Source organism: Otolemur garnettii, unplaced genomic scaffold, assembly GCF_000181295.1.
Source record: "Otolemur garnettii isolate 467f Iridium unplaced genomic scaffold, OtoGar3 scaffold00055, whole genome shotgun sequence".
In the NCBI taxonomy this organism is placed as follows: Eukaryota; Metazoa; Chordata; class Mammalia; order Primates; family Galagidae; genus Otolemur; species Otolemur garnettii.
In genome coordinates, this window is record NW_003852450.1 from 7877461 (window position 1) to 7902756 (window position 25296).

Here is a 25296-nt window from a genome sequence, read left to right on the forward strand (position 1 = left end):
ATGTCTGTCAGCAGGAAGGACTGGTCAGCGCTGTCCAGGTGAGCGGGGCTCCGGGGCGGGGGTGCACTTCGGATTTCCTGTCCCTGGGCGTCCGCCTCCTCCCTGCCCTGGGACACCTGGTACCCGTGTCTTGGTGCTTCTCAATGGGGACAAAATTGGGGCCAAACTCAGGACTCCTCAGGTTCCAGGGTGTGTATTCTGGCTCCTCTCTAGCTTCTTGTCTTCTCACTGTGGCCTGAGACCTCAAACAGGGTCCTTGGGGAAGGATGGTCTCCGGCCTGGACAGCCCCAGAATGTGACCACCCTATGGGTTGGGGGCAGCCAGGAAGGATTTGGGGGACTGGGGAGGTGTTCAGGAGTAACTTCCAAGCCTCATTTCTGAGAGAAGCCTCTGCACCACCTGTGTCTCTCCTAGAGAGTTGTGGAGTGGGCCTGGCAGTGTCCCTTGGCCCCTCTTTAGTTTGGGGAATCGGAGGAGTGCCACCTTGAAGGGTCAGCAAAACAGGCATCAGTGAATAGGACCAGAGGAAAACAGACCCTCTTTCCACTAAGGGAGGCTCAAATTCTGAGTTTGGTTTTTTCAGGTGGCATCTGTGCTAGGGACCTCAAAATAGTTGCTGTCCCACTCTGTGCTGCAATCTTTATTTGTGAACTGGTACCCAAAAGAGTCAGAGGACCAGGTGTCTTATCCCGGCCTGCTGGGCATCCTGTCGGGAGTGCAAAAGCCTGGGGAAGGGAGTATGGAAGGCGGCACCCTCATTGTGGATGGTGATTCCTCTCCGAGCTACTCTGCACTTTTTCCCACAAGTACCTGCGCAAGCACTCCCCTCCTTACCCCCACTGGGCACACCCCCCCATCCTGTCCCTAGGGAAACTGAGGCTTATGCAGTAACCCTTAGGCTTTAGCCAAGCAGAAATTGGCTTCTTTGGGTCATGGCTTTTTTCATGAGGCTGAGTCTGTGCAGGTGCAGACTAGCACCCTCCAGTTTGGGTCCCACAGGTCTTTTCCATCAAGGCATCATTCACAGATTTTCCAGTGCTCTAGGATCCCCTCCTGCCTCCTCCCGCCCACCCCAAGGGTCCCAGGGCTAGTTCTTTGTCTCAGACTCAGCTTCCCCTAACAGCGCATCCCCTTGGGGCCAGAGGGGGCCACCTCTCCAGATCCTCAAGATCTCACACCACTCTGAAACACAGTTGTCTAGTAGCCCCACTGCAGTGGGGCTGGGGGGAGTCCCATGGGGTCTAGAATGGGGAAAAGGTAAGCTCCAAGAATGGAGGAACTCAGTGCCCTGGAAAAGGACCCAGGCTGCCATGGGGGTTGGGCACACCCCAGAGAAGTCTGTGCTGAGGGTGGGGCTGGGGAGTCAAAGTCTTGGACTTTGTGGGTCAGTGTGTGTGTGTGTGGGGGGGGGTTGGTGTCAGAGTCTTTGCTTCTGGGTGTGGGCATATCTAGGCCTAAGACCGTATATGCTTATGTGTGTGTGGGCAAGCATGTTTATGGCCTATGTAGTGATGAGACATCTGTGTGGGTAGGAGGTTCAAATGTTGCTGAGTTTGGAGTTTGAGAGTTTGAGTATGTTCAGCTTAAGTGTTTACTGAAGACCTTAGTATTGTGCATTGTTGGGTCAAAAATATAAACCAGACACTACTTCTTCAGAAGCTCAGTCTGGTGGGATATATGTGATTTTGTGTCTGAGAGCATGCCTGGATATGTACAGGGGTATGTGTTGGGGTGGGGGAGGCAGCTGAGGCCTAGAACTTTAAAAATGAGAGCAAGGTCTGGTCTTAGCTTGTCCATTGCTCAGACGGACACGGACTCATGTGGCTGCAGGGGTGGGGCTCAGTTCCCATGGGATGGCCAAGTTAAGTGTCAGGGAAGCTCTGGGGAACCAGTCCTGCCATAGGAGCCCCTGGCTTGTCCTCCCTGCCTGGCCCCAGCCCTCACAGAGCCCTGTGGGCAGACGCAGCTGCTGCCAACAGTCACCCTGATGAGGCACCTGGAACAGAGGACCGCTCCCGCTTCGCTCCCTAAGTGAACAAGCCTCAGCGGGCAGGCAGGAAAGGGCTGTGAGTCACTGTCAAACAAGTCTCCCTGCCTGGGGAGGACTGTGCCACGGGTGTGACAAGTAGGGGCCCAGATTGGGAGCTGGATGAGTAGCTGAGGGCCAGCCTGCAGTCCATCCTTGGCATTAAGTAGAAATTCGAAGTCCTGGGATGGCGGCAATGGTGAGCTGGCTGACTGGGTACCTTGGTCAGAGGCCTTGTCCTTTCCTCCCTGGACTGGCCTGGTGACCAGTGGGGCTGGGCTGGGCCTGTCTGCAGGGGGTGAGGGGTGGGTCTGAGAGGGCTTGGAATTGAGCAGCTAGTGGTTAATCATTTCCCTGCCTGGGCCTTAAGCAGTCCTGCCACCTCCAAGCACTGCCCTGGGTTCTCTTGACACCTTTCCCTGGACCATTAGGGCTGGAAGTGACCTCAGCTACTACCCTCAGTGATCCCTCCTGTGGAAGGGGAGCCTGAGGCCTGCCTTGCTCAGGGGCTGAAGACTGGCCCAAGGTCACAGCCAGGCCCTAGGTTCCTTGCTCTATTCTTTCCTTTATCCCAGCCTCCAAGGTTTGCAAACTGTGCTCCTAGGGTTCTACAGAATGCTGCAGGGACAGCCTCACACCCTCTCCTGCTTTAACCAGAGGAGCTGAGTCTTAATCTGTTATATGATATGGGCTTCTATCTACAATTCAATTTGGGAATATAGGTTTTGCTAAACAAATATAGGTGGTGTTTAACAACCACTGCACTTAAAACGCCTGCTGTCAGTTGCTGCTGGGTAGGTATAAGTTAGACTTCATGAAGAAACCCCCTAGGGGAGAAGTCAAAACAAGCTGTCCATGGAGTAATGGGGTAGAATGCCTTTTGGAAGAGAAAAAGAAGAGCCTCTGGGGATGGAGTTAGTGGAGTCAGGAGCGTGGAGGATGGCAGCCCTAAATGGAGGCAGATGTATGCCTCCAATTAGAGGCTGAGAGGCAGAGGAAAGGGTTGGTGAGAGAGGGCTGTGGCATCAGCTGGTGGGGCCTGCAAGTTCCATCCCCAGTTTGGCTCTGGGGCTAGAAGGTCAATGATGCATTGGTCACTGGGTTTCCCCAAACCTCTGGTCTCCCTGGCTGCACTCTGAACTTCCTGCCTGTTCTAGGTGGGGAATTCCACACCTTCAGAGGCTCTTAGGGACCTCCTTGTTCTTCCCCCTGGGTGTTCAGCTACTGGGCTCCCACTATCGTTTGGGGCCAGCCCTCGTAGGACAGTTTTCTGGCAGTTGATATCCTGGTTAAGGGCATTGGCTTTTGAAAGGCTGACCTAGGTCAAAATCTTGGTTCCTTTTCTTTCTTTCTTTTTAATTGAGACAGAGTCTCACTTTGTCACCTTCTGTAGAGTGCTGTGGCATCATAGCTCACAGCAACTTCAAACTCTTGGCTCAAGTGATTCTCTTGCCTCAGCCTCCCAAGAAGCTGGGTCAGAAATGGAAGGGAAAGCAAAGGTCTTTCCTCAGGAAAGACCTCAGCAGGTGCAACTGTTGAAATCCCAGTAATAAATAATTAAGGGGTCAGGATAGTGCTTAACATTTGGTAGGCGCCCACCACAATGCCTGGCTTTTTTTGTTTGTTTTGTTTGTTTGGCAGGCCTGGGCCGGGTTCAAACCCGTCAGCCCCAGTGCATGTGGCTAGTGCCCTAACCACTGAACTACAGGCACCCAGCCATTGTCCTTCTTTTTATTAGTTGTGCTATTTTGGGGAAGCTATTAACTCCCCCTAGCCCCAGTTTTCTCATTTAAAAGGGGGATAACACCCCCTTTCCTCCCAGCATTGTTGTATTAAAGTAGTGCCCAGAATTAGTTAGGACTTAGCTGTTAGTACACTGACTTCTTTTATTTATTGATATATTATCTATGAAATGTTAAGCACTATCCTAACCCCTTAATTATTTATTACTGGGGATTCTTTTTTTTTTTTTTTTGCAGTTTTTGGCCAGGGCTGGGTTTGAACCCATCACCTCAGGCATATGGGGCCGGCCCCCTACTCCTTTGAGCTACAGATGCCACCCTATTACTGGGGTTTCAACAATTGCACCTGCTGAGGTCTCTCCTGGGGACTGACCTTTGCCTTCCCTTCCATTTCTGTCCATTTCCTCATCTTCAAAGGTCAGTAGCTCCTTGCTTATTGGAGATAACATTTCTTCCTGGAGTGGGGTAGTGGTGAAGGGACTTGTATTTTTCCAAGGTTTTAGTTTGAAAGCAGCCCTATGGTTCCTGAGCTGTAGGGGTGGTGACCATGTCACCTAAGTGTCACCCCCCCCCCAAACTGTGGGGTCTTGGTGTAAAGTTTGAGGACACTCAAGGACACTGGGAGACCCCTTAAGACTGGGACTGGCCTGGGGAGTAAGTCATTTCTGGGGGACCAGGCTCTGACTGATCGTATACCATATAGGGCCCTACCAAAGGGTAAATAAATAGGCTGCTTCTCCCGAGGCTGAGAGCAGGTGTGGGAACCGAGTTGCTCAGGACTGAGGAATCCTGGAGGCCCCAGCCCCGTGGGCTGTGGGTGCGGTCAGGGGAGAGGCGCTTCCAGCTTTGTGGGTCACTTTCCCCAGTGGATCCCTCAGCTTTGGAAGGTGAGGGCTGTTCTCAAACGATGGCCAAGGGGCAGGGCTGCATCCAGGAAGGAGAGCGTGGAAGTCGTCATGGCCTTAGATGAAAGGCAGCTGGAGTTGGCATTTCAAAGTCTGAATGAGAAGCCAAGGAGAGATGGGGTATCAGAGCCTGCTTCATAAGAGACTATCAGTTTGTTTGTATGAATGAGTGATGAATGCTCACAGGTGTCATGGGAAGGCCCAAGAATCTTGTTTAAGTTCCATGGTAAGGGCCATGGGGAACTTTGATTGGGCTCTCTTCTGTTTCCACTGATGTAGGAGGGTTTGAGATTCTCAGAGAAGAGTTGCCCCGATGGCAGAATTGGGAGGATCTGGAAGGTCCCCTTTCAAAGGCAGCTTCTTTCCTGTGGGTGATGGGCAGATTGCATCTAGCAATCTAGCAGAGATGGGCAGATTGCTTTTGGGGGCACTGAGGACTCTCTTCCCAATTCGTGCTCTTCTGTGTCAAGGCAGAGGTTTGGCAGTTCCTAGGGAGGAGAGCCCTGCATTTCTGGTGGGTGCTAGATGCCAAACTGGATCCCAGAGATAACAGATGCCCTATCCTGTGGTCAGTTCTCTCATGGCAGGACAGTTACAGCACACTTTGATTTCAGATCACTCATACCCATTCTACTCTCCTTTATTTACTCATCTTAAAAAGGCAAAACTTAAGATCTCTCTGTATTTATGTAAATTATGCCTTAATTGTAGAAAGCACCCTTTAAGTCCACATTCTCCTTAGCTGTTGTCCCATTTTATCTGCTTTGCTTCTCAGTAAAACTTCTTGAAAGAGTTGTCGCTAGTCACTGACTAATTTTTTCTAGCTTCCCATTTACCTCCCACTAGCCCAGTCAGGCTCTGGCTTACCCATTGAAGCCACCTTCCTGGGGACCAGGCATCTCTGGGCTCATGGCCGTACCCTGGCCTCATCCTTCCTTATAGTAGCATTTAACTGACACCCTCATTCCTCTATCTTTGCCTACTTTACTTCCATTCTCCCCGGCTGCAGTGTGTTTTCTTTCTTTCTTTTCTTTTCTTTTCTTTTCTTTCTTTTTTTTTTTTTAAAGAGACAGGGTCTTGCTGAGTTGCCCAGGATGGATCATAGCTTACTGCAGCCTCGAACTCCTGGGGTCAAGCCTTCCTCCTGCCTCGGCCTCCGGAGTAGCTGGGGAGAGCCATCAGGGCCTGGCTGCCTGTAGCACCTTGATCTCCTTTGCTTTTCACTGGTTTCTTCTCATTCTCAATAAGCCAGAAACAAAACTCTTCATTTTTCTTTCTCCTTCCACTGCATCCTGGTCCCACCAAACTCCTTCCTCCTCTGGTGTTTCCCATCTTACTAATAGCAGCACCAGGAGTTGCTCAAGCCCCGGATCTAGTTTTCTTGATTCTTCTCTGCCTCACCCCTTATGCTGCTCTCCCCAACATCTATTAGCAAACCCCATGGGCTCTATCTTCAGAACATGTCCTGAATCCATCATTTTTGCTCATCTCTCTGTCACCACCTGGGTTCAAGCCACCATAAGTCTCGCTGGGCAATGGCAGGTGCCTCCTGACAGGACCCTGTTTCCCTTCTCTCCCTGCCCCCTTCAATTCATTTTCCATGCAGCAACGTAGAAATCTTAACATGTCTTTTCTCTGTGTACAGCCCTCCCATGGCTCTCCAGCTCACTCAGAAGGAAACCCAAGTTCATTCCCAGGTCTCCAGGGCCCTCTGCTCTGGCCATGCCTCCCTGTCCAGCTTCCCTGCAGGCCACGCTCTGGCTTTCCCTCCTCCCCTGAATACCCAGCTGCTCCCACCCAGGACCCTGCACTGTGCCCTCCTCCTGGGGCACTCTGCAGCCTGGTCCAGCTCTGGCAGTCTTCCTCATGAAGCAAGTCTCTCAGGACTTCCCCGCCCTGTCACTTTCTCCCATGTCATTCACCTTGTGCCATTATCCTGTGACACTTAGCCAATGTCATTTTGTTCATGGACTTGTTTCCTTATACACTGTCTGACTCTCCCCCATTTCCTCATATGTGCTCCATGAAGGGAAGGACCCTGCTGATCTCGTTCCTACTGTACCCCAGCCCCTGGATTCATGGCTCACTCATCGTAGGTATTCAAAAAGCATTTGTTGAATGTGAACATTGGCTTAATAAATGTGGCGCTGGACCTACAAAAAAAATCAGCCAATGTGTGGTTCATCCTTCTTATTTTAGGAGGGGAACTGAGGAAGAGAAAAGGAAATGACTTCCCCTAGGGCAGGAGGATGAAGAACTGGAATGTCTAACCCTGCCTTACACCAAAGACTCCCTGGAAATCTTCAGGGGTCCATAGATGCAGTTTATATATAATTCATTTGATATGCATTTTATATATAAGTTTGCAGGTTTTTGTGATTTTTTTTTTTTTTCCCTTCCTAGAATTGTCTTCTCTTTAAATCAAGGCTTGGTTATATGGCGATACCCCCTGGTAGGGGGAAGCTCAGTAGGACCAGGTCTGTGACTCTGAGAGGAGCTGAGACAGCAAAGAGGGTAGAAAGTTTGGCCCCCAGTAGTGCAAAGGGGAGGCCTTACAGTCACTGCCGGAACTCTGAGTCTGAGCTAGGCTCCAGACAGTAAGGGGAAGTCAGAAGCAGGTGCCAGGGAAGGCTCACCCAGCTGCCTGTGAGAACCTGCTGCTCTCCTGCTCCAGCCCTCTCATTCCTCAGGCGGAAGCACAGCCTCCTGCCCCGAACAGACCCTGCACCTTCCGACTCCTTGGCTTGCTTGTTCTCTCTCCTCTGCCTAGACTGCCCGTTCCACCCCAACCCCCGTCACCCCATCAAAATCCTGTTCCAGCCCAGGTTCGGTTTCTCTCATGAGCCTTTCCTGATTGTCTTGGCCTATGGCAGTTGTTCCCTCAGTCTGCAGAGGAACATCTCCATTTGGTTGTGGGAATTATTGGTGGACATACTTCTCTTTCTCACTAGCTTGTTGGTATTTCCAGGGCAGAGACCCTGCCATGCCATTCTGTGACCCTCCTCAGCAATTCCTGAGACGGTGCTGGCTTATTGCAATTGCTCAGCCAGTATTTCTTTGCTCTTTGGTTGGGTTGGAAGGGCAGGTGGATGAAAGAGAAGATGGGCTAGGGGGAGGTGGGTGGTAGGGCAGGGGTGAACAAGGATGATGGGGCCCTAGAGGTGGGTGTTTGGTGATGGTGGTCAGGTGGGTAGGTGTGTGCATGAGAAAACACATGGCTGGAATGGGAGGGGGTCAGCTGCTTGGCAGTAGAGTGTCTGCCTGGCCCAGTGAATGATGGTGACTGGGCACAAGGACGAAAAATAGGATGTGCAGCGTCCCATTCTCCCCAGACAGATGAAAGTTGTCTGGATTTTCATCTAGATCTTTCAAGCTGTGTGGCTTAATTCTTTCTATTGAAACTTTTTTCATCAAAATGGTAAGGATGGCACCAAGAGCTCCTTAGAAGTAAAGGGGAAATGATACCAGAGACTTGTGGGTGTAATTGGTCTTATTTGTGAGCCTTCCCCTCCTTAATACTAAGTAATTCTGTAGGGAATTGAGTAGCTGAGAAAAATTTCCTTATGACTGTCCTTTGAGAGGGATATTACCTAAGAATCCTAGGACCAAAAAGAAAAAGGCCCTTGGCAAGTTCATCTGCTTCCGTCAGTCAGAATCATGCTCACCTTTCACATGTCTGGTCACCCCCAGAGAGGGAGGCCCCCATGTCCTGCCCTGGAACCAAGGGTAAAAAGTCTGACCCAATGATTCTCATCTGGGTTGACTTTGGCCCTCAGGGGACATGTGGTGATGTTGGGAAATGTTTTTGGTTGTCAAACTGGGGATGGTGTTACTGACATGTGGCAGGGGGCTAGGGATGCTGTCAACACCCTGCCATCCAGGACAGCCTTGGACACAGAATTATCTGGCCAAAATATCAATGATGCTGAAGTGGAGAATCCCTGATTAAATCCCTGTAGCCATAGTAGAAATTTAATAGTCACAGAAAATTAACTATTTTTAAAATCAAAAATTTGAGGCTCAGTGCCTGTAGCTCGGTGCCTGTAGGTGTTGGCCCAGACCTGCCAAAGAACAATGACAACTACAACTAAAAAATAGCCAGGAGTTGTGGTGGGTGCCTTAGTCCTAGCTACTTGGGAAGCTGAAGCAAGAGAATTGCTTAAGCCCAAGAGTTTGAGTATGCTGTGAGCTGTGACACCATGGTACTCTACCGAGGACAACATAGTGAGACTCTATCTCAAAAAAAAAAAAAAAAAAAATTGAAAATTTGGGATAGTTGCATTAAAAAGTAAAAAGCAAAATTAATTTCAATAATATGTCTCATTTACCCCAGCATATCTAAAATATTACCATTTCAACATGTAACCAGAATACATAATTTTTTTTGTTGTTTGTTTGTCTTTTGAGACACCCTGGGTAGAAGGCTGTGGTGTCATAAGTCATAGCAAACACCTTTTCTGTCATCCTGGGTAGGGGGCTGTGGTGTCATAGCTCACAGCAAACTCAAAGTGTTGGGCTTGAGCAATCCTGCCTCAGCCTTTTGAGTAGCTGGGACTACAGGTACCTAATTTTTCTATTTTTGGTAGAGTTGGGGTCTTGCTTTTGCTTGGGCTGGTCTTAAACTCCTGATTTCAAGCAATCTTCCCACCTCAGCCTCCTACAGTGCTAAGATTACAGGTGGGAGCCACCTCACCTGGCCACATAATTCTTTTTTTTTTTTTTTTTTTGAGACAGAGCCTCAAGCTATCCCCCTGGGTAGAGTGCTGTGGCTTCACAGCTCATAGCAACCTCCAACTCCTGGGCTCAAGCTAGTCTCCTGCCTCTGCCTTCCAAGTAGCTGGGACCACAGATGCCCGCCACAACGTCCGGCTATTTTTTGGTTGCAGTCATCATTGTTGTTTGGCGGGCCCGGGCTGGATTCGAACCCGCCACCTTAGGTGTATGTGGCTGGCGCCTTAGCCACTTGAGCCACAGGCGCTGAGCCCACATAATTCTTAATAAGAGCTTTTACTGGTCCTTGAAATTCAGCATGTATTTCAAACTTAGAGCACGTCTCTCTTCAGAACAGCCACATTTCCAGTGTTCCATAGCTGCCTGTCGCCAGTGTGGGCCTGGGGGACCTTCAGTTTGTTCTCTCAGCCCCATAGGAGCCTGGCTTGGGAGGGTTGGGGTCTCTTCCCGGCAGCGCTGACCGTCCCCTCCCCTTCCCTCCCAGCCTAGCTCGGCAGCGGACTCTGGAGGATGAAGAGGAGCAGGAACGAGAGCGCAGGAGGCGGCACCGCAACCTGAGCTCTACTACGGAGGATGAGTCTCCCAGGCCCACGCAGAATGGAGACCGGCCTGCTGCTGAGAGGTGCTGGGGCAGGGTGGGGGCCGGGTGGGGGCCAGGGCATTATGTCTTAACCTGGGCAGGGGGGACGGACTTAGCTGCCCTGGACAGACTAAGCATGGTGTGTACAGCCAGCCCAGGGAATGAGACTGAGGGTGTGAAGATGGATTCCAGGTCTCTCACTTCCCCAGACCCCTGCTCAGCACTGCCAGCTTCCACCCTCGTCGTAGCAGTGAGTGCTGCTGTATGTTGGGATCATCCGAGAGCCAGTACTTTGCCAGACATTTTATAGACACAGCTCACTTAATCCTCCCAATATCTCTGAGAGAGCAATTTTGCTAACTCATTTTGCAGATGGAGAAAGTGAGTTGAACTGTTTTTAGGCGACTTACTAAGATCATTTACCAAAAGAGCAGCAGAGCTAGAATTTGCATCTGGACCTGGCTAACTCTGTACGGCCCAACTCTTTCTGTTAACCAGGTTGCACCCTGCAGCTCTGCCCCTTGATAATTCACTTCTGAGGGAAGGAACACTGGGGCTATTTTGCTATCTAGATGTTGGGATTGTGAGGGAAAGAAAGAGAAGGGCCTGGGATTTACTGAATGCTACCTACGTGCTGGGACTATGCTGGGCACCCCCACGAGATGACTCTCATTTTGCTTCTTAACAAGCCCAGTTTGCAGATTTGAAAACAGGCTCAGATGAGGAGTTAATTTTCCTGAAATGACACAGAGATTAGGGTGGTGAGAAAATCCTTTTATGTTGTAGGTCCCCCAAAGAAGGGAAAACGGTGTGTATCCTGGGCTGCACCAATACCTGTGGCTGTCACCTAATCCAGCTGTCCCCACATGACAGGAATGTGGGATAGCATATTAGAGGCCTTGGGTTCTACTCCAGCTCACCTACCAATTAGCTGTGTGACCTTTGACGAGTCCCTGAACACTTCTAGTCTGGATCTGAGGTCTATGGGGGAGGAACTGTGTTCATTCCTCTTAACCCAAATGCCCGGCATGGGCTTGGCACACATAAAATGGTTGCTCGGAGTTTATTGATTGTTTCTGTACATGAATGGTTGGGTCTTACACGGGTTTATAAACTTTTTAAGAAACCACAGAGTGCTTTTTTCAAAAGGAAACTTGGAAGCCCAACATGTAGAGGGGATAGCGGTGATCCTTATTTAAGTGGTGGTGGTGGGGAAGCCATGGCCTGACTTTCTCACCTCCTCCTTGGCGGCTGTGGAGGCATCTTCGATGGGTTAGGGACACTCAGGGTCCTTCCCACTCTGGTTTCCTGATACTATCTCCACCCTGTTTCCCATCTCCTGACTTAGACTGCCGAGTGTGGAGGAAGGAGAGGTGCCCAAGCCACTTTCCCCAGCCTTTAAAGATGAGGATGAGGACGTGCAGGCCATCCTCAGGACGCGGCAGGAGAGGAGGCAGAGGCGGCAGGTGCTGGAGGCTGCACAGGCCCCCATCCGGGAGAGGCTGGAGGCTGAGGAGGGAAAGGACAGTTCAGGCCCTGGGAAAGCCACACCGCAGCCCCTAGCACCCAAGAAGGAACTGGAGCCCCCACCTCGCCGGAAACTGAGCCGAGAGCAGCGGGGGCCCTGGGTCTTGGAGGAGGAGAGCTCAGTGAAGAAAGGGGTTCCAGAGAAGACCCCAGTTGTGGAGAAATCCTTCATGCCAGAGAAGGCAGCACCCAAAAAGAGACTGGTCTCAGAGAAAGCCTCTGTCTCAGAGGAGGTGGTGGCCCCTGAGAAAACATCCCCGTCCAAGAAGATGACTGTGTCACCAGAGAAGCTGGTTCCAGAAAAATCAAGTATCTCAGAGAATACTCTGGCCACTGAGAAAACGTCCATGTCAGAGAAGATAGCAGTGACAGAGAAAAGGTCCATCTCAGAGAAGAAGTCAGCTGTAGAAAAAACAAGTGTCTCTGAGAAAGTGTCAGCCCCAGGGAAGACATCGGGCTCAGAAAGGAGACTGGTGTCTGAGAAAGCATCAATCTTTGAGAAGTCACTGGTCTCAGAGAAGAGTCCAGCCTCAGACACTAAGCTGGTCCCAAAGAGAGCAGCAGCCTCAGAGCAGTCCCAGGCCCAGGAGCAGCCAGCCTCTGGGGGAAGCCCGGCCGTTACCAAGGAGCAGAGAGGAAGGGCCCTCTCTGGGAAGAACCCACCTTCCTCTGCAGAGCAGGGAGCGACGACGCCTCCGACTGCAGCTTCCCGTTTCCCCCCAGTCACACTCAAGGTTGGCTGTGCTCTTGTGCTTTCCAGCCTCCCTCTCTACCCCCAGCTGTCCCTCCCTACTAGTCCTGCCCGAGTGGTCTCTAGTTTCCTTGCCATTTCCCTTCTTCTCACCTGGAGGATGGCCTTAGTTGTCTCTCCCTGCCTGCTTCCTGCCATGGTTAGAAGAGGGACAGTGAGATGGGCAGGCCACGGGAACTTATAGGGCATTAGCTGTGGGGCAGGGGGCACTACCCATACCACATCCTCATCTAGGGCCTGGACTTTAGGGCCCCAGAACCTCAACAGACCGTTGGCAAGCCTCAGGTCCTTCCAGAAGCTCCCCTAGAAAGCTTTGCCTGGTGGCCTGGCCCCAGGGAGCTGTGTCTCCCAGCCACTCCCAAGCAGGTGCAGGAGGCAGGAGAGCAAAGCCCAGGACTGTCTTGCTCTCCCCTTCTTCCTCTAGCTCCTGGGATGAGCCATGCCACTGGGGTCTATGGCAGCCTGGGTCTGGGGGGACCTAGTCTTCTGTGTGACATTCCCCCTGCTCCATCCAGGTGAAAATCCCCAGCAAGGAAGAAGAGGCAGACTCATCTTCACCCACCCAGCGCACCTATAGCAGCTCCCTCAAACGCTCCAGTCCCAGGACCATCTCCTTTCGGGTGAGAGCCCTGGGCACCCTTGTCCACCTGATCCATGGTAGGACAAGCCAAGGAAACAAACATCATCACAGTATAGGAGCCTTAGGTTAGATTGTAGGAAGATCCTCTGGATAGAGACAGCTTTGGATACCCATGGATGTCCCAAACCAGATGAAGTTGTATTCAATAAAGGAGAGCAGTAGCCCCCTCTAGTGGGAGAGGCCAGTGCTGCAGAAAGAGGGCATAGGCAGATGCTGGGCTGTGGGAAGCCCACTCCTGCCCTCTTCCATTTCTGGCCTCATCAAGGAGGCTTGCCCAGGAGGGCGCGGAGGCGCTCTCTGCTCTGCCACTGCTTCAGTAGACAAATGGTGTTCTTGTTCCACAGGGTCATTCCCTCCTTCACTGACCAAACGGGCATTGTGACTCTCTTGTGTGCCAGGCCCTCATGGGTATGCTGGAGGCCTGGTGTTGCTCAGTGCCTCACAGGGCTCATGGGCAGTGGGGAGGCAGATAGGAAAACATGGTTACAGGACTTCTGAGAAGGGAGCCTAAGGAAGGTCCTGACTCAGACTGGTGGATGGGGATAGGGTTTCCCAAGCAAGATGAGGGCCTTTAATGAAGACTTGGCCACATATTTCCTTGGGTGTAGAGAGGGTGGGCGGTCCAAGGAGGAGGAAGTGTTCTGAGAGCTCACTCAAGGGGGGCCATCGACCTCTCACTGCTCCCCCTCACTAATGCCTTTCCTTTCCATTTCAGATGAGCCCCAGGAAAGACAACTCAGAAACAGCCTTAACTCGCAGGTGGGTGGCCTGGACATTTGGTCATGTTCAGAATGTGTTTTTTGACCACTTGCCACCCATGCCTCTTGTGCCAGGCTGTGCCAGGGGACATGTGAGGGGAAGGCATAATCCTTGTTCAGTGCTCTAGATCTGGCAGAGGGGGGCAGGATTAACTGAGGGACTAATACTAGAAGAAGGAACAGGGAGGGTGAGGAGTCTGGGAAAGCTTCTTAGAGGAGGCAGGCCTTGGGTGGGGCTCTAAAGGGGGAGGAGGGTTTAGTCTTAAACTTAGAAGTAGGAAGGGAGGTTAAGCACCTGTAATCCCAGTACTTTGGGAGGCTGAAGCAGGAGGATTGCTTTAACCCAGGAGTTTGAGGCTGCATTGAGCTGTGATTGCACCACTGCACCCTAGCCTGGGTAACAAAGTGAGACCCTTTTCTAAAAGGAAAATAAAAATGGGAAGAGTGTAGAGGGAGACCAAGAACAGAGTAGGGGAGGGAAAGTCTCAGAAATTTCTGCAGCCTAGTGTCATCCCTGCCAATGTCATTGTCCCTCAGCAGGCTTTGTGTAGGGGCCCAGGAATCTGCAGACTTAAGGAGTTGCCCATGCTTCCCTCATGCCAGAGAAGGCAGCACCCGAAAAGAGACGCCTCAGAGAAAGCCTCTATCTCAGAGGAGATGCTGGCCCCTGAGAAAACATCCCTGATGCAAGTCATTTGAAGACTATGCTTTGGGGGAAAAAAAAATAGGATCTGAAAAGTAGTTGTGCTTATGTGTTAGGAATTTCATCCACTCATGCTGTGTTCATCTATCCCAGCAGTTCTCAACCTGTGGGTACCCCTTTATAATAATGAAAATATATCCTGCATATCACATATTTACATTACAATTCATAACAGTAGCAAAATGACAGTTACAAAGTACCAATGAAAATAATTTTATGATTGGGAGTCACCATAACATGAGGAACTGTATTCAAGGGTCGCGGCAGTAGGAGGCATTAGGAAGATTGAGAACCACTGATCTTCCCTCTGTATGTTTCCTGAAGCCTACCTGCTACACTTGTACTAGGCTAGGCCTAGGGTTTGGGGTGGGGATGGATGAAGAGTACAAAGATGAGTAAGACACAGTTGTTGCCCTCAAGTAACTCACACAAAACCATGAAACATAAGCCACCCAAGTGGGGAGGTACAGGGGTGGGAGTATGAGGTCTAAGGGCTGGGAATTTAGTAGTAGCTGCAACAGCGCCAGCCTGCTAGGGCTGGGGAAGGTATCAAAGAGCAAACTGACATCCAAATAGTACTTACAGGACTCGTGGATGCTTTCCAGGTGGAAAACTAGAGGAATGGCATTTTAAATAGAGGGAACAGCATGTGTTAGGAATTCCATCCACTCACACTGTATTCATCCACTCTCTGCATGTGGTGAAAAGTGTGGGTTGTCCAGCTGGCTGGCACATTAGGCATGTGGTTGGGCGGCGGTGGGGGTGGGGGGGCACAGCACTAGTATAACGAGAACTGTGTGTGCTGTGCCAGGGACTTGGGTCTCTATCCTGTGGTCCGAGGAATCTGAGCCAGAAAGACAGGATCAGATTTGTTTGAGGTAGGAGCAGCCTGGTAGCAGAGGAGAGGGGAGAGCTCAGGGTGGCGGCGGGGAGAGTGGGGAGGTGGTGATTTCTGTGGTGGGAAAGGAAGAAAGGAAGAGCCTAACTCAGGAGTTTCTGAGGTGTAAGTGACAGGGCGTGGGAGAAGGGAAAAGGGAGGGAGTGGAAGGTGTTTCTGATCCCAGGGACGTCCTACGGAGTGGGGTGTTTCTTGGGAGGTGAGTAAGATCCCTGGGGACTGAGGTACAGCCTACCCTATAATGGAGGACCACGTGTCCCTTACCAGAACAGTGGGGTGTGAAGGGGCTGCTCCTCAGGCCTTGGGTGCAAGCCTGGGCTCCCTGAGGTGAAGTGTGTCTCACCTGGTTTGTCCCGTCTTCCCACCCTGCAGTGCCAGTGTGAGGCTCCCAACCAGCACGGAGAAGCTGGGAGAGAAGCTGGAGAGATACCACACAGCCATACAGGTGGACGGGGTGCCTGAGGAGTATGGGGGCGTGGTCCTTGCACCTCACCGGCCACATAGGTCAACAGTGTGTGTTCTGTGTTCCCAGAGATCAGAATCAGTCAAGTCTCCAGGCTCCTCTCGTGCCGAGTTCTTTGTGGCTCCTGTGGGTGTGGCCAGCAAGCGCCACCTCTTTGAGAAGGAGCTGGCAGGCCAGAGCCGAGCAGAACCAGCCTCTAGCCGGAAGGTAAGGGGCTCGGGGTCTCCAGCCCTGAGGTCTCCAGAACCTAAAATGTGATCCTGGCAGTGCTAGAAAATTCTGTATCTTTCCTGTGTCAATTAATGTTGGCAGAACCTTCACTTGAATTACTGTTCATGTTCCTGAGCCCATCTCTGTAGCTGTGTGCATAGCTTCCTGGGAGCAGGGGAGGGGCAGGCTCAGGCCGGCCACAGCACAGGTATATAGGAGTGAGGGAGGGTTCTGCCCCCATTCCAAGGCTTAGAAATGCTTTGCTGTTGCCAGTGGCCCCAAACCCTGAGATGGAAGGCTCTCTTTTTAGGAGAACCTGAGGCTCTCAGGAGTTGTGACATCCAGGCTCAACTTGTGGATCAGCAGGACCCAGGAGTCTGGAGATCAGGACCCTCAGGTGCCCTGCCCCTCCCAGATATCTTTTTCATGGTGGGGTGGTCAGGACGAGGTCTGGAAAGTAGTGAGTCCCTCAGGAGTAGGGACAGTTGGGTAGTAGGCAGGGCATGGATGGGCCTGGGGGTTGGAATGCAGCAGAGGGGAGGGGTGGGTCTGGGGTCCTTTGCCCTTTCAAGAGGGAGGATAACCAGGTGGGGTTTTGGGCCTGGGATCCTAAGCCCCTCACAGCCCTGCCTCAGTGCCTGTGCTCTCCACCTGATACCCCCAATCAGGAGGCACGGAGAGAGTCGGCAGCCACCAACAGGACTCAGTGGGGAAGGAAACCAGACTCCTCTCTGGATGCCGAGGTAAATAGAGTGGGCAGGGGGCTGGCCCTGGGCAGGAGGTCATGGGTATGCAGTGGGAGACCCCCCCCCCCCATGCCCTGCCTCTCACATGTGCATGACTGATTTGCCTGCAGTTGCACAGTCCAAGTGCCCAGAATGCCCCCATTCCCGCTTGCACCAGCTGGTCTGTGCCAACCTGGAGAATAGGATAGATCCCTCAGCTAGCTTTCCTTCCTGCAGCTCCACCGGTCCCACAGATGGCAGGTTTCTGACCGCCTGTCCAGGGGCTCCTCCCAGCCCCAGGGACTCCCTTGCCTTGTCCTAATAGACCTTTGCCCCACAGGTGTGACAAGTCCTGCTGAGAGACCTGCAAATCTGCATCTCAGGGCCTACCTTTCTTCCTGCCGGCCCCTGCCTCAGGCAGCACCACCACCCTGCCTGTCATTGCCCCTGCTCACTTCCTTCCTCTTGACCTGCCTGGCTGGAGCCCCTGGGGGCCCAGAATATCTGAGACTCAGCTCCTTCTGGGGACGGTGGTACCCTGGCAACTTCTTGTCCTGCCACATGTACTGGGATCCAGCATCGAGCCAGGGGACAACAGTGGTGCATGTCAGCACCATGGGGCCTCAGCATCCAATCCTGAAATGTCTCCCCTTCCTACTCACTTCCAGGATCAGGGCAGGGCATCTGAAGAACTCTGGGGCCATCTTCCTTCATGTTACGCATCTGCTCTTAGCAGGTGCTTACCTGTGTCTGTTGATGTCTCCCTTGGTCCCTGCGGCTTGCTCCCAACCCCCGAAGCCCTAACAGGCCAAGTTGTGAAAGAAACGCCAGGCCTTGTACATGTGCTTCCTTTCCCTGCCTCATCCTCCCCTTCCTTCCCTGGCCTGCTTACCTTGGCCAGGAGCTAAGTGCCTCTTTTGTGCAACCACTTACCCTTCCTTTGCAAAACCTGTTCTTAGGAAGGATCTGATAAACTCATTCACTCTCAGGTATAAGTGACTGATGATAACCTTAAAAATTAAATGCTTTGTAGAGATTTTTCTTCCTAATAAGGATCATCTGCGGTGTGAGGAGGATCATAGTTTGCCTAGTCTCTTCTCCTTGTGTTAAGGTGATGGACTCAGGCCCTGGCTTGGTGACTTGAGTATCTAGAATTGCCACATACAGTACATTTGCAGTGCCAGGCCAGGCTTTTCCCTGGTGTTCATGGTTCTGACATCATGGACCATGCGAGCCTGGGAATGCTGAGCCATTGGAGAATCTAGGATGAACCAAACTAAGAAAGTCAGCCCGGTGCCCTGTCAACCCCTTAAGTTTGTAGTTTAAAACTTGGGTTTTTTTTTTTTTTTTTTCATCATCAGAACTCTCCTGATTTTATCCAGAACCAGCTGGGGGTGAGAATAGGTCCAGAGCCCTGCTCACTTCCCTTTGAATGCCTGGGGAAACTCTAGGTCTTAGAACACATGATAGGTATCCATGATTCCCCAAGCTTATGGGGCAGAAGCAGCCTGCCTTGCTCTGGCTTTGAGTCTGTATGAGGGCTCTTGTCGCCCTGATCCTGTGGTTCAGGGGACAGAGGCTCCAGAGCTCTGTCTGTGTAGACTTCCCAGTGGCTGCAGGCTGGGCCACATCCAAAGTGTCCTGAGTTGGTCCCCCATGCTCTCACTGAGCTAAGTGTAGTGAGAGCTGGAGGCTCTGCTCTGACCACCCCTGCCCACTGCTCCTGCCAGGCTGGAGTTTGCAAGTGTTCCCACTCCACAGCTGGGTTTGAGGCCAAAGCCTGGTCAGGGCAGAGCAGTGGGTTGAATAGTGCCCAGATACTCGGGAGGCTTGAACTTGCTTGGCTCCTCCAAGGTGCCGAGTGTGATCCCTCCTGTGAGACTCAGGGTTCAAGCAGATGACCTCAAAGGACTTTTGAATGCTCATGCTCTAAACTTTAGAAAGTCCCCACTGACCAGTGAACTTTTCCAGTAAGCAAAACTGTTCAGGTAGCAGAGAGGGCTGTTCGAGCAGCTGCAGCCTCAGAGTGGTGGGACCCTTCAAGACTGCACACCATCCCCCAGGGTGCCCACCCGAGGCAGGCTGCTGGGGAGAATGTTGGTGTGGGGTGGGAGGGTACCTCTCCGCAGCTGCTGCTCTTTGGTTTGGTGCATTCGACACAAAGACTTCGGGGAGACAGATGATAAATGGAGAGAAAAATGGACACCCAAGGTGACTTCAGCTGGTGATAGACCAGTGGCAGTGACTAGCTGGTGCGGTGGGTGGGGGAGGCCTCTTGGAGGCTGTGAAATGGAGCACACTCACTGCTCCTTGACCTACCCTCCTAGTTTTCTGCCACAGTGGTCCTGTGACTCCACAGGTGGCCTGTCCTCTTGAGGGGCCTCTACTTTGCAAGCACTGTTCCAACATATGCTGCTTCCCATACTGCTCCAGCTTTCTCCCATCTGCCATGGCACTGGGAGCTGACTTTATATCTTTTTGCAAAGACATCCAAAGTGGACCAGGAACATCCCTGCTATGTTGAGGGATGCTTCTCAGTAGCTAAGTGGCTGCCTTACAGCATTGAATGAAGCCCCTGACTTGGAACAATTAGAAGTCTTACACATGTGGTCCATGGATATCAAGAGTTTACAAGGTTTTTCCCATGGGATTCTGTATGGTTTTAGATGCCCCAATCCTTCTCCTAGACATCCATTCAAACAAGTTATGGCTTGTTTTAAGGGTCATTGGGCTTAGAAGGAACACCCCCCACCCACCAAGGGAGGGTTTAGAAAAAGCAGTTTCTAAATTCCTGGCACTCCCAGGCTAGGACGAGTAGCAAGGCTAGGTCCTGGATGGCTAGGATGGGAAAGAGGGATGATGGTCCCTCTGCCCCCACCCCCTGACAGCCTGGTTCCTTCCTCACTATCTCTCTGTGAATCTTCCCTCTGTCTCCTGGAGTCTTCCCTCACCTCCATGCTGGCTGGCAAGCACATGGCTTCAGCTTGCCTTGTCACTGATCTGCTGGCAGCATGGAGGTCCATGTGGCGGGGTATAAGCCTCGGGGAGCCAGGGAATCAAGGCCATTAGGCCCGGTTGGCCACTGGGACCATGCAAGGGAGGTCCATGTGGCGGGGTATAAGCCGCGGGGAGCCAGGGAATCAAGGCCATTAGGCTCGGAGGCCACTGGGACCATGCAAGGGACAGTCAGCTGAGTGATGGGGTGAGAGTCTGATAGCAGCGTAGGTGTGGAGCAAAGGGAAGTCCTGTGTGTGGAGGATTCTTTCAAGGACACTGGCATGGATGCAACATTGCCCAAGCAGGATTGAGAGAAGAATTTGAGGACTGGGAAGGTGGGACACGTGGTCAGAGGAGAAGAAAAAGGGCAAGATTGCTGGCTTTGTCTGCTGAGAAACAGAAGCGTCTAGGGGGCTCGTGGCAAGGAGTAGGTCTGGCCCAAATGAGGGCTGTTCCTTCTCCAGACTGAGACAGGAACTGGGCTTTGAAGATTCAGGGATCAAGGGAGAGAGTCAGCTCAGCTGCCACCACATTTGTTCTCCTCCTCTATTGATTTTTGTTTTGTTTTGTTTTTTTGAGACAGAGTCTCACTCTGTTGCCCAGGCTGCGTGCTGTGGTGTCATTGTAGCTCATAATAAACCTCAAACTCCTGGACTTAAGCAATCCTCTTGCCTCAGCCTCCTGAGTAGCTGGGACTATAGGCATATGCCACAAAGCCTTGCTAATATTTCTATTTTTAGTAGAGACAAGACCTCACTCTTTCTCAGGCTGGTCTTGAACTCCTAAGCTCAAGCAATCCACAGGCCTCAGCCTCCCAGAGTGGTAGGATTACAGGTGTGAGCCGCTGCTCCTGGCCTCTCCTCTCATATTCCTCCAGTCTGGAGCTCTAGGATGTGCATGCGCATATGCAAGCAAGCAGAGTCCCTGTGCCCTGACCTTAAGGGTCTTACATTCTAGTGGGTTTAGTGGGTCATGGGCCTGACCTGCTTGGCTTTAAAGCTTTTGAGAGTGACTTTGAATAGTCCTCACTGTCCCCACACAACCCTGCTGCCTGACCAAATTCTACCTTGTATTCAACCCATAGCTATTTAAGTTCATTCTCTGTGAGGAGGGCTTGCCACATGGCTTTGGGGATCACGGAAAAGACCCACTTTGCAGATGTCTTTACTGAGGGCTACAGAGGTGGCCCTCCCAAGGTGGCTCAGCCCAGTGGTAGCAGCTGGTAGCTTGGATGCCATCTTTACCCACAGCATCAGTTCCAGAGGAGCTGCAGACAAGCTCTTCCCCTGCCTCCCAAAATTCTGGCACAGGGACTTGTGAAGTGTCTTGGAGGTTACTGTCTGCCACCCCCGACCCTGCTCCCAGCCCGCCCTCCCAGACCTGGCATGCTGGCATCTGCTTTATCAGGGTTCTCAAGAGGGACAGCTGGTTTGTGTTACATGCCTGTTCCCGGCATATCTATTCTGGTTTTAAATAGCTTATCTGAGCAGCTGGAGGACCACATGGGCTTATATGGCGTGGGGTACATGTTCCTGTAGACTTGTCCCTGGCACCTGCCAAAATAGCAGCCAACACCCCCTTCCCCACAGCCACCCCTCCCCTCTGCCTGTCTCGGCAGCACATTCCTCCCACCGCAGGGCTGGTCTCACCAGGCCCCAGCCCACATGCCTGCTTAAAGCCCTCTCCATCCCCTGCCTTCACCCAGTCCCTGCTGAGGCTGAGCAGACGCCTCCAGGATCTGTCCGCAGCTGCTGTTCTGAGGTAAGGCTTGGGCAGGCTCTGGGGAAGGGGAGAGCAGGGAATGGAGGGGCAAAAGTGAAGGTCCCAAGTCCTGGCACCTTGACCTAGTGAGTCTGCCTGTGTCCTCTCTGAGTGGATGCTCAACTTGGTTAGACGTCCACAGCCCCTCTTAGGGGAGGCCACACTTCAGAGGAGGCATTGCTGAGATTGAGTTCCAAGATGAGTGCAGTAGAGTAGAGTGTTTAGAGAACAGGGTTTGAACCTTGAATCTGCCACCAAAGATGTATGGGTCTTGGGTAAATCACTTTCCCTCCCTGGGCCTCAGTTTCCTCATCTGTAGAGATTTGCTAGGCCTTTGCCTGTTCTAAATATCAATGATGTTACAGAGCTAGTGTCTCTTTAAAAAAAAAAAAATATATATATATATATGTACATATATTTATATATATATAATGACATGCTAAGCATCAGAGACTCCCTCAAACTCCCTCATTCCCTTGGCTCCAGGTGAGGGCCACTTAAACATTTCCAGGAAGATCCTTCTGGCTGGATCCCAGAGAGAAGAGTAAGACTGTGTCCTAGTCAGTCAGATGAGTCTTTGTGGTCATTTATATTCTCAAGGCCAGGAACTCAGAAACTATCATGGAAGCACTGGGAGAGACCAAATGTACAGAGGCAGGCAGGGCACTGGAGGCCTCTCCAAGCTGACATGTGAATTCCATTTGACTTCCCTGCCCCAGCATCATTCCCTTCCTGAGCTGACAACACTTAAAGGCTGATAGGGACAGGGCCCTCTGGGAGAGCCTTTCATGGGGTGTGAGCCCAGTTTGTTATCATTACAAGGTTAACCCAGGGTGCCTGCAGGAGTGACCCTTATCTCACCCCATAGGGACAGACCTTGCTCTGTGCCTGGAAGTGGTAGAGAAATAGTCTTTTGTTTTCACCTTCTGGACAGGCGAGGGAACATTCCTTCCAGAGGAGATTTCCCAGCAGTGCATAAGGAATTTCCACGCATATTCCCCAGCCAAGTGCAGCTGGGAAGCCACCTGACCTCCTGCATTCCTCTGCTGACCCATGTCTTATAGGGCAAGTCCTCCTTCTTTTGGGCAAAAGAGGAATCTAACAGGGAGTTGCCCATTGCCCTCCACCTTCTGCTCCTCACTTCCATTCCCCTTCCCCTGTCCTCCAGCTCTCTTGGTGGGCTAACAGCTGTAGGCTTAGGCAGATCTCTGAAGAATGTTGGGAAGAGGACTAAGGTGGGGCCTGAATTTCCTTAGAAACTTAGGGACTGCTTTTGCAAGACTAGAATTTGAAGCTCATCTATTTAATAGATTGAAGTCCAGAGAGGTTAAGTTATTTAACAGAAATCACACAGCAAAAACTGAGTTTTAAGGCCAGATTTTTGGAACCCAATGTCAGCTTTCTTTTTGCGTTCTATTGTTTTTCTTTCTTTCTTTCTTTCTTTTTTTTTTTTAGAGACAGAGTCTCACTCTGTTGCCCTTGGTAGAGTGCTGTGGCATCACAGCTCACAGCAATCTTCAGCTCTTGGGCTTAGGCAATTCTCTTGTCTTAGCCTCCTGAGTAGCTGGGACTACAGGCACCTGCCATAATGCCTGGCTATTTTTTGTTGCAGTTTGGCTAGGGCCAGGTTTGAACTTGCCACCCTCAGTATATGGGGCTGGCACCCTACTCACTGAGCCACAGGTGCCATCCTGTTATTTTTCTTTGGTCCCCAAGAAAGGTGACCCTGATCTCTTGGTTATGACAGAGTTGGGCTAGAAAACAGCCTATGGAAGTAGGTGGGGCTTGGATGGGAGGACACTGGGGCGTCAGGACATTCTCATTGTCCTGCCAAGTTCTTGCTCTCCTCCCATCTGGAGTTCTAGTCTCAGTCCACCCTCTCCCCTTTATCTGGCCCTGCCCTTGAGCCACTGGCTGGGATCTGCTGCAAGTCCTACTCCACCCTCCATTGTCTGCAGGCTATTTTTAGGAGCTGGATGGTGCTCCCAGGAGCAGGGAGAGGAGTCCAAGCTACTCTTTCTTCCTCTGGGCCCCAGCACCAAGCCCTGTGGCTCTGAACTGGTGGGAGGGCAGGGCAGGATAGGAGAGAGAAAACTAGAAGTGACCGGCCCCAGGCTGGCCATACACAATTCTCCTGAGAAACTTCTCCATCTTTCCAGAGGTGACAGGCTCCTCCAGGGGCTCAGGTCACTAGTTCTGGCTGCTCCCCAGGGGTTTGGGCCAATGGTTGTCTGCTGCAAGGCTTTCCTCCCATTTGGGGTTAGAGAGGCTGTTCTCTGTGGCCACTCTCATCCTGAAACCCGTGTAGAAACCCTCTGGGTTTGAGTCTTTCTTCAGCAGAATAAGGCTTGATCCGCATTATTACACTGTACACGTTCAACATTTCTTTTTGTAGGAGCGGCTCAGAGCTGCTGTCCAGAGCTCCTGGTACACAGGGCTCCTCCCTCGCTGTCCCCCTCCTGTTCCAGCAGAGGGAGCAAGAGAGGCGCCCACTCTGGGGCAGCCATGCTTGCCCCACCCTAGCAGGGCCAGACAAATTCAGAGCAGGTTCAGAAAAGCAGCCAAGGCAAGGCTGCAGTGGGAGCCATGTCTGAGGAAGCTGGGGAGTGGCTGCTCCCTCAGAACCCCTCAGTCTCACAGGGACTGCCTTGCTGTGGACATCCCCCCTATCCTGCCCAGAGCACTGGCTCTCACTGGATGCCCATAGATGGCTGTCTGGGGTTGATCTTAGCTACTCCAGTGGGGAGCATAGGGGGAGATGAAGGAGAGTGAGCAGGACTGTGTATGTGCTGCTGCAGCTTGAGTCTGCAATTGGTGGCTACAGCTCTGGCGGGAGGCAGGGACACAGGAGAACATCAGAGGGCAGTCCCATCCATCCCTCTGATTCTACCCCTGTCTCATGTTGGCCTCACATCACCTTGTCTCTTCTCTCCCTAGCAAGCCAACATCAGGAAGGTGTGCAGGGCCATCCTCCTGCACAACAGCTGGGGGCGCTGTTCACATGTCAGCCCATGTGATGGTTCCCACAGTGCCACCTCTGGGTGGGCACTGCACCCCAGCTCTGCTCCACACATCTGCCCCAGAGGAGCAGCAATTTCACAGCATAGGAAACAGAGGTGTTGAGAAGTTAAGTGACCTTGCCACGACACACACACACACACGCGCGCGCACGCGCACACATGCACAGCGTTCAAACCATGTTAGTCTCACACTGGAGAGCTTGCCCCTTCCCCCTCTCTGCAGCCCTCCCTGCGGTTACATGCACACAGGGACACATGACAGTGCCTAATGCCGGCCACTTTCACTATGTCAGCTTGAGCCTCACAAAGACCCCTGAGCAGCCAGGGTGTGTACACTTGATCTCCCTAGGACAGAAAAAGATCTGAAATTCAGAAAGGCTAAAAAGACTTGCCCAGACACCCTTAGCAAGCTAATGGGAGAGGATTTAAATTCAGATTGTGTGTTCTTATCATGCTGAGGAGAACATCTCAGCATGAGTTCCCTGGGAAAACTTTATTTAACTGGAATTTTAACTGATATAGTCTAAGGTTAATATGGAGTTGTAAGAAATACTACTGAGCCCTTGTACACTTTGCTCAGTTCCCAGCGGTAGCATTTGCAAAGCTGTAGTACAACATCACGGCCAGCCTGTGATAGGGGCGTGGACATCCGCACAGTCAGTCCATGATCTCATTCAGGTTTCCCAGCTTCCCTCCCGGGTCCACGTGTCCAGCACCACAGTCACGACTCTGAACAGTCCCCACACCACAAGGCACACATGTGTATACTTTGGTCACTCACCCACCTCCCACCCAACCTCCACATAACCCCACCAATAGTTTTGTCATTTCTTTTTTTGTTGTTTTTTTGTTTTTTTT

At 51.8% G+C, this 25296-nt stretch overlaps 1 protein-coding gene across 1 annotated transcript; it reads left to right on the forward strand.

Annotated features, from left to right (window-relative positions):
- On the forward strand, nucleotides 1-17131 carry LAD1 (ladinin 1). Its single transcript, XM_012806675.2, has 11 exons — nucleotides 1-38; nucleotides 9890-10027; nucleotides 11334-11748; nucleotides 11833-12246; nucleotides 12779-12883; nucleotides 13619-13662; nucleotides 15635-15707; nucleotides 15795-15932; nucleotides 16246-16332; nucleotides 16604-16678; nucleotides 17001-17131. Exons 1-11 carry the CDS (start codon nucleotides 1-3, stop codon nucleotides 17004-17006), a joined length of 1533 nt encoding a protein of 510 aa, XP_012662129.1. The 3' UTR covers nucleotides 17007-17131.
- Nucleotides 17132-25296: the final 8165 nt, after the last annotated feature.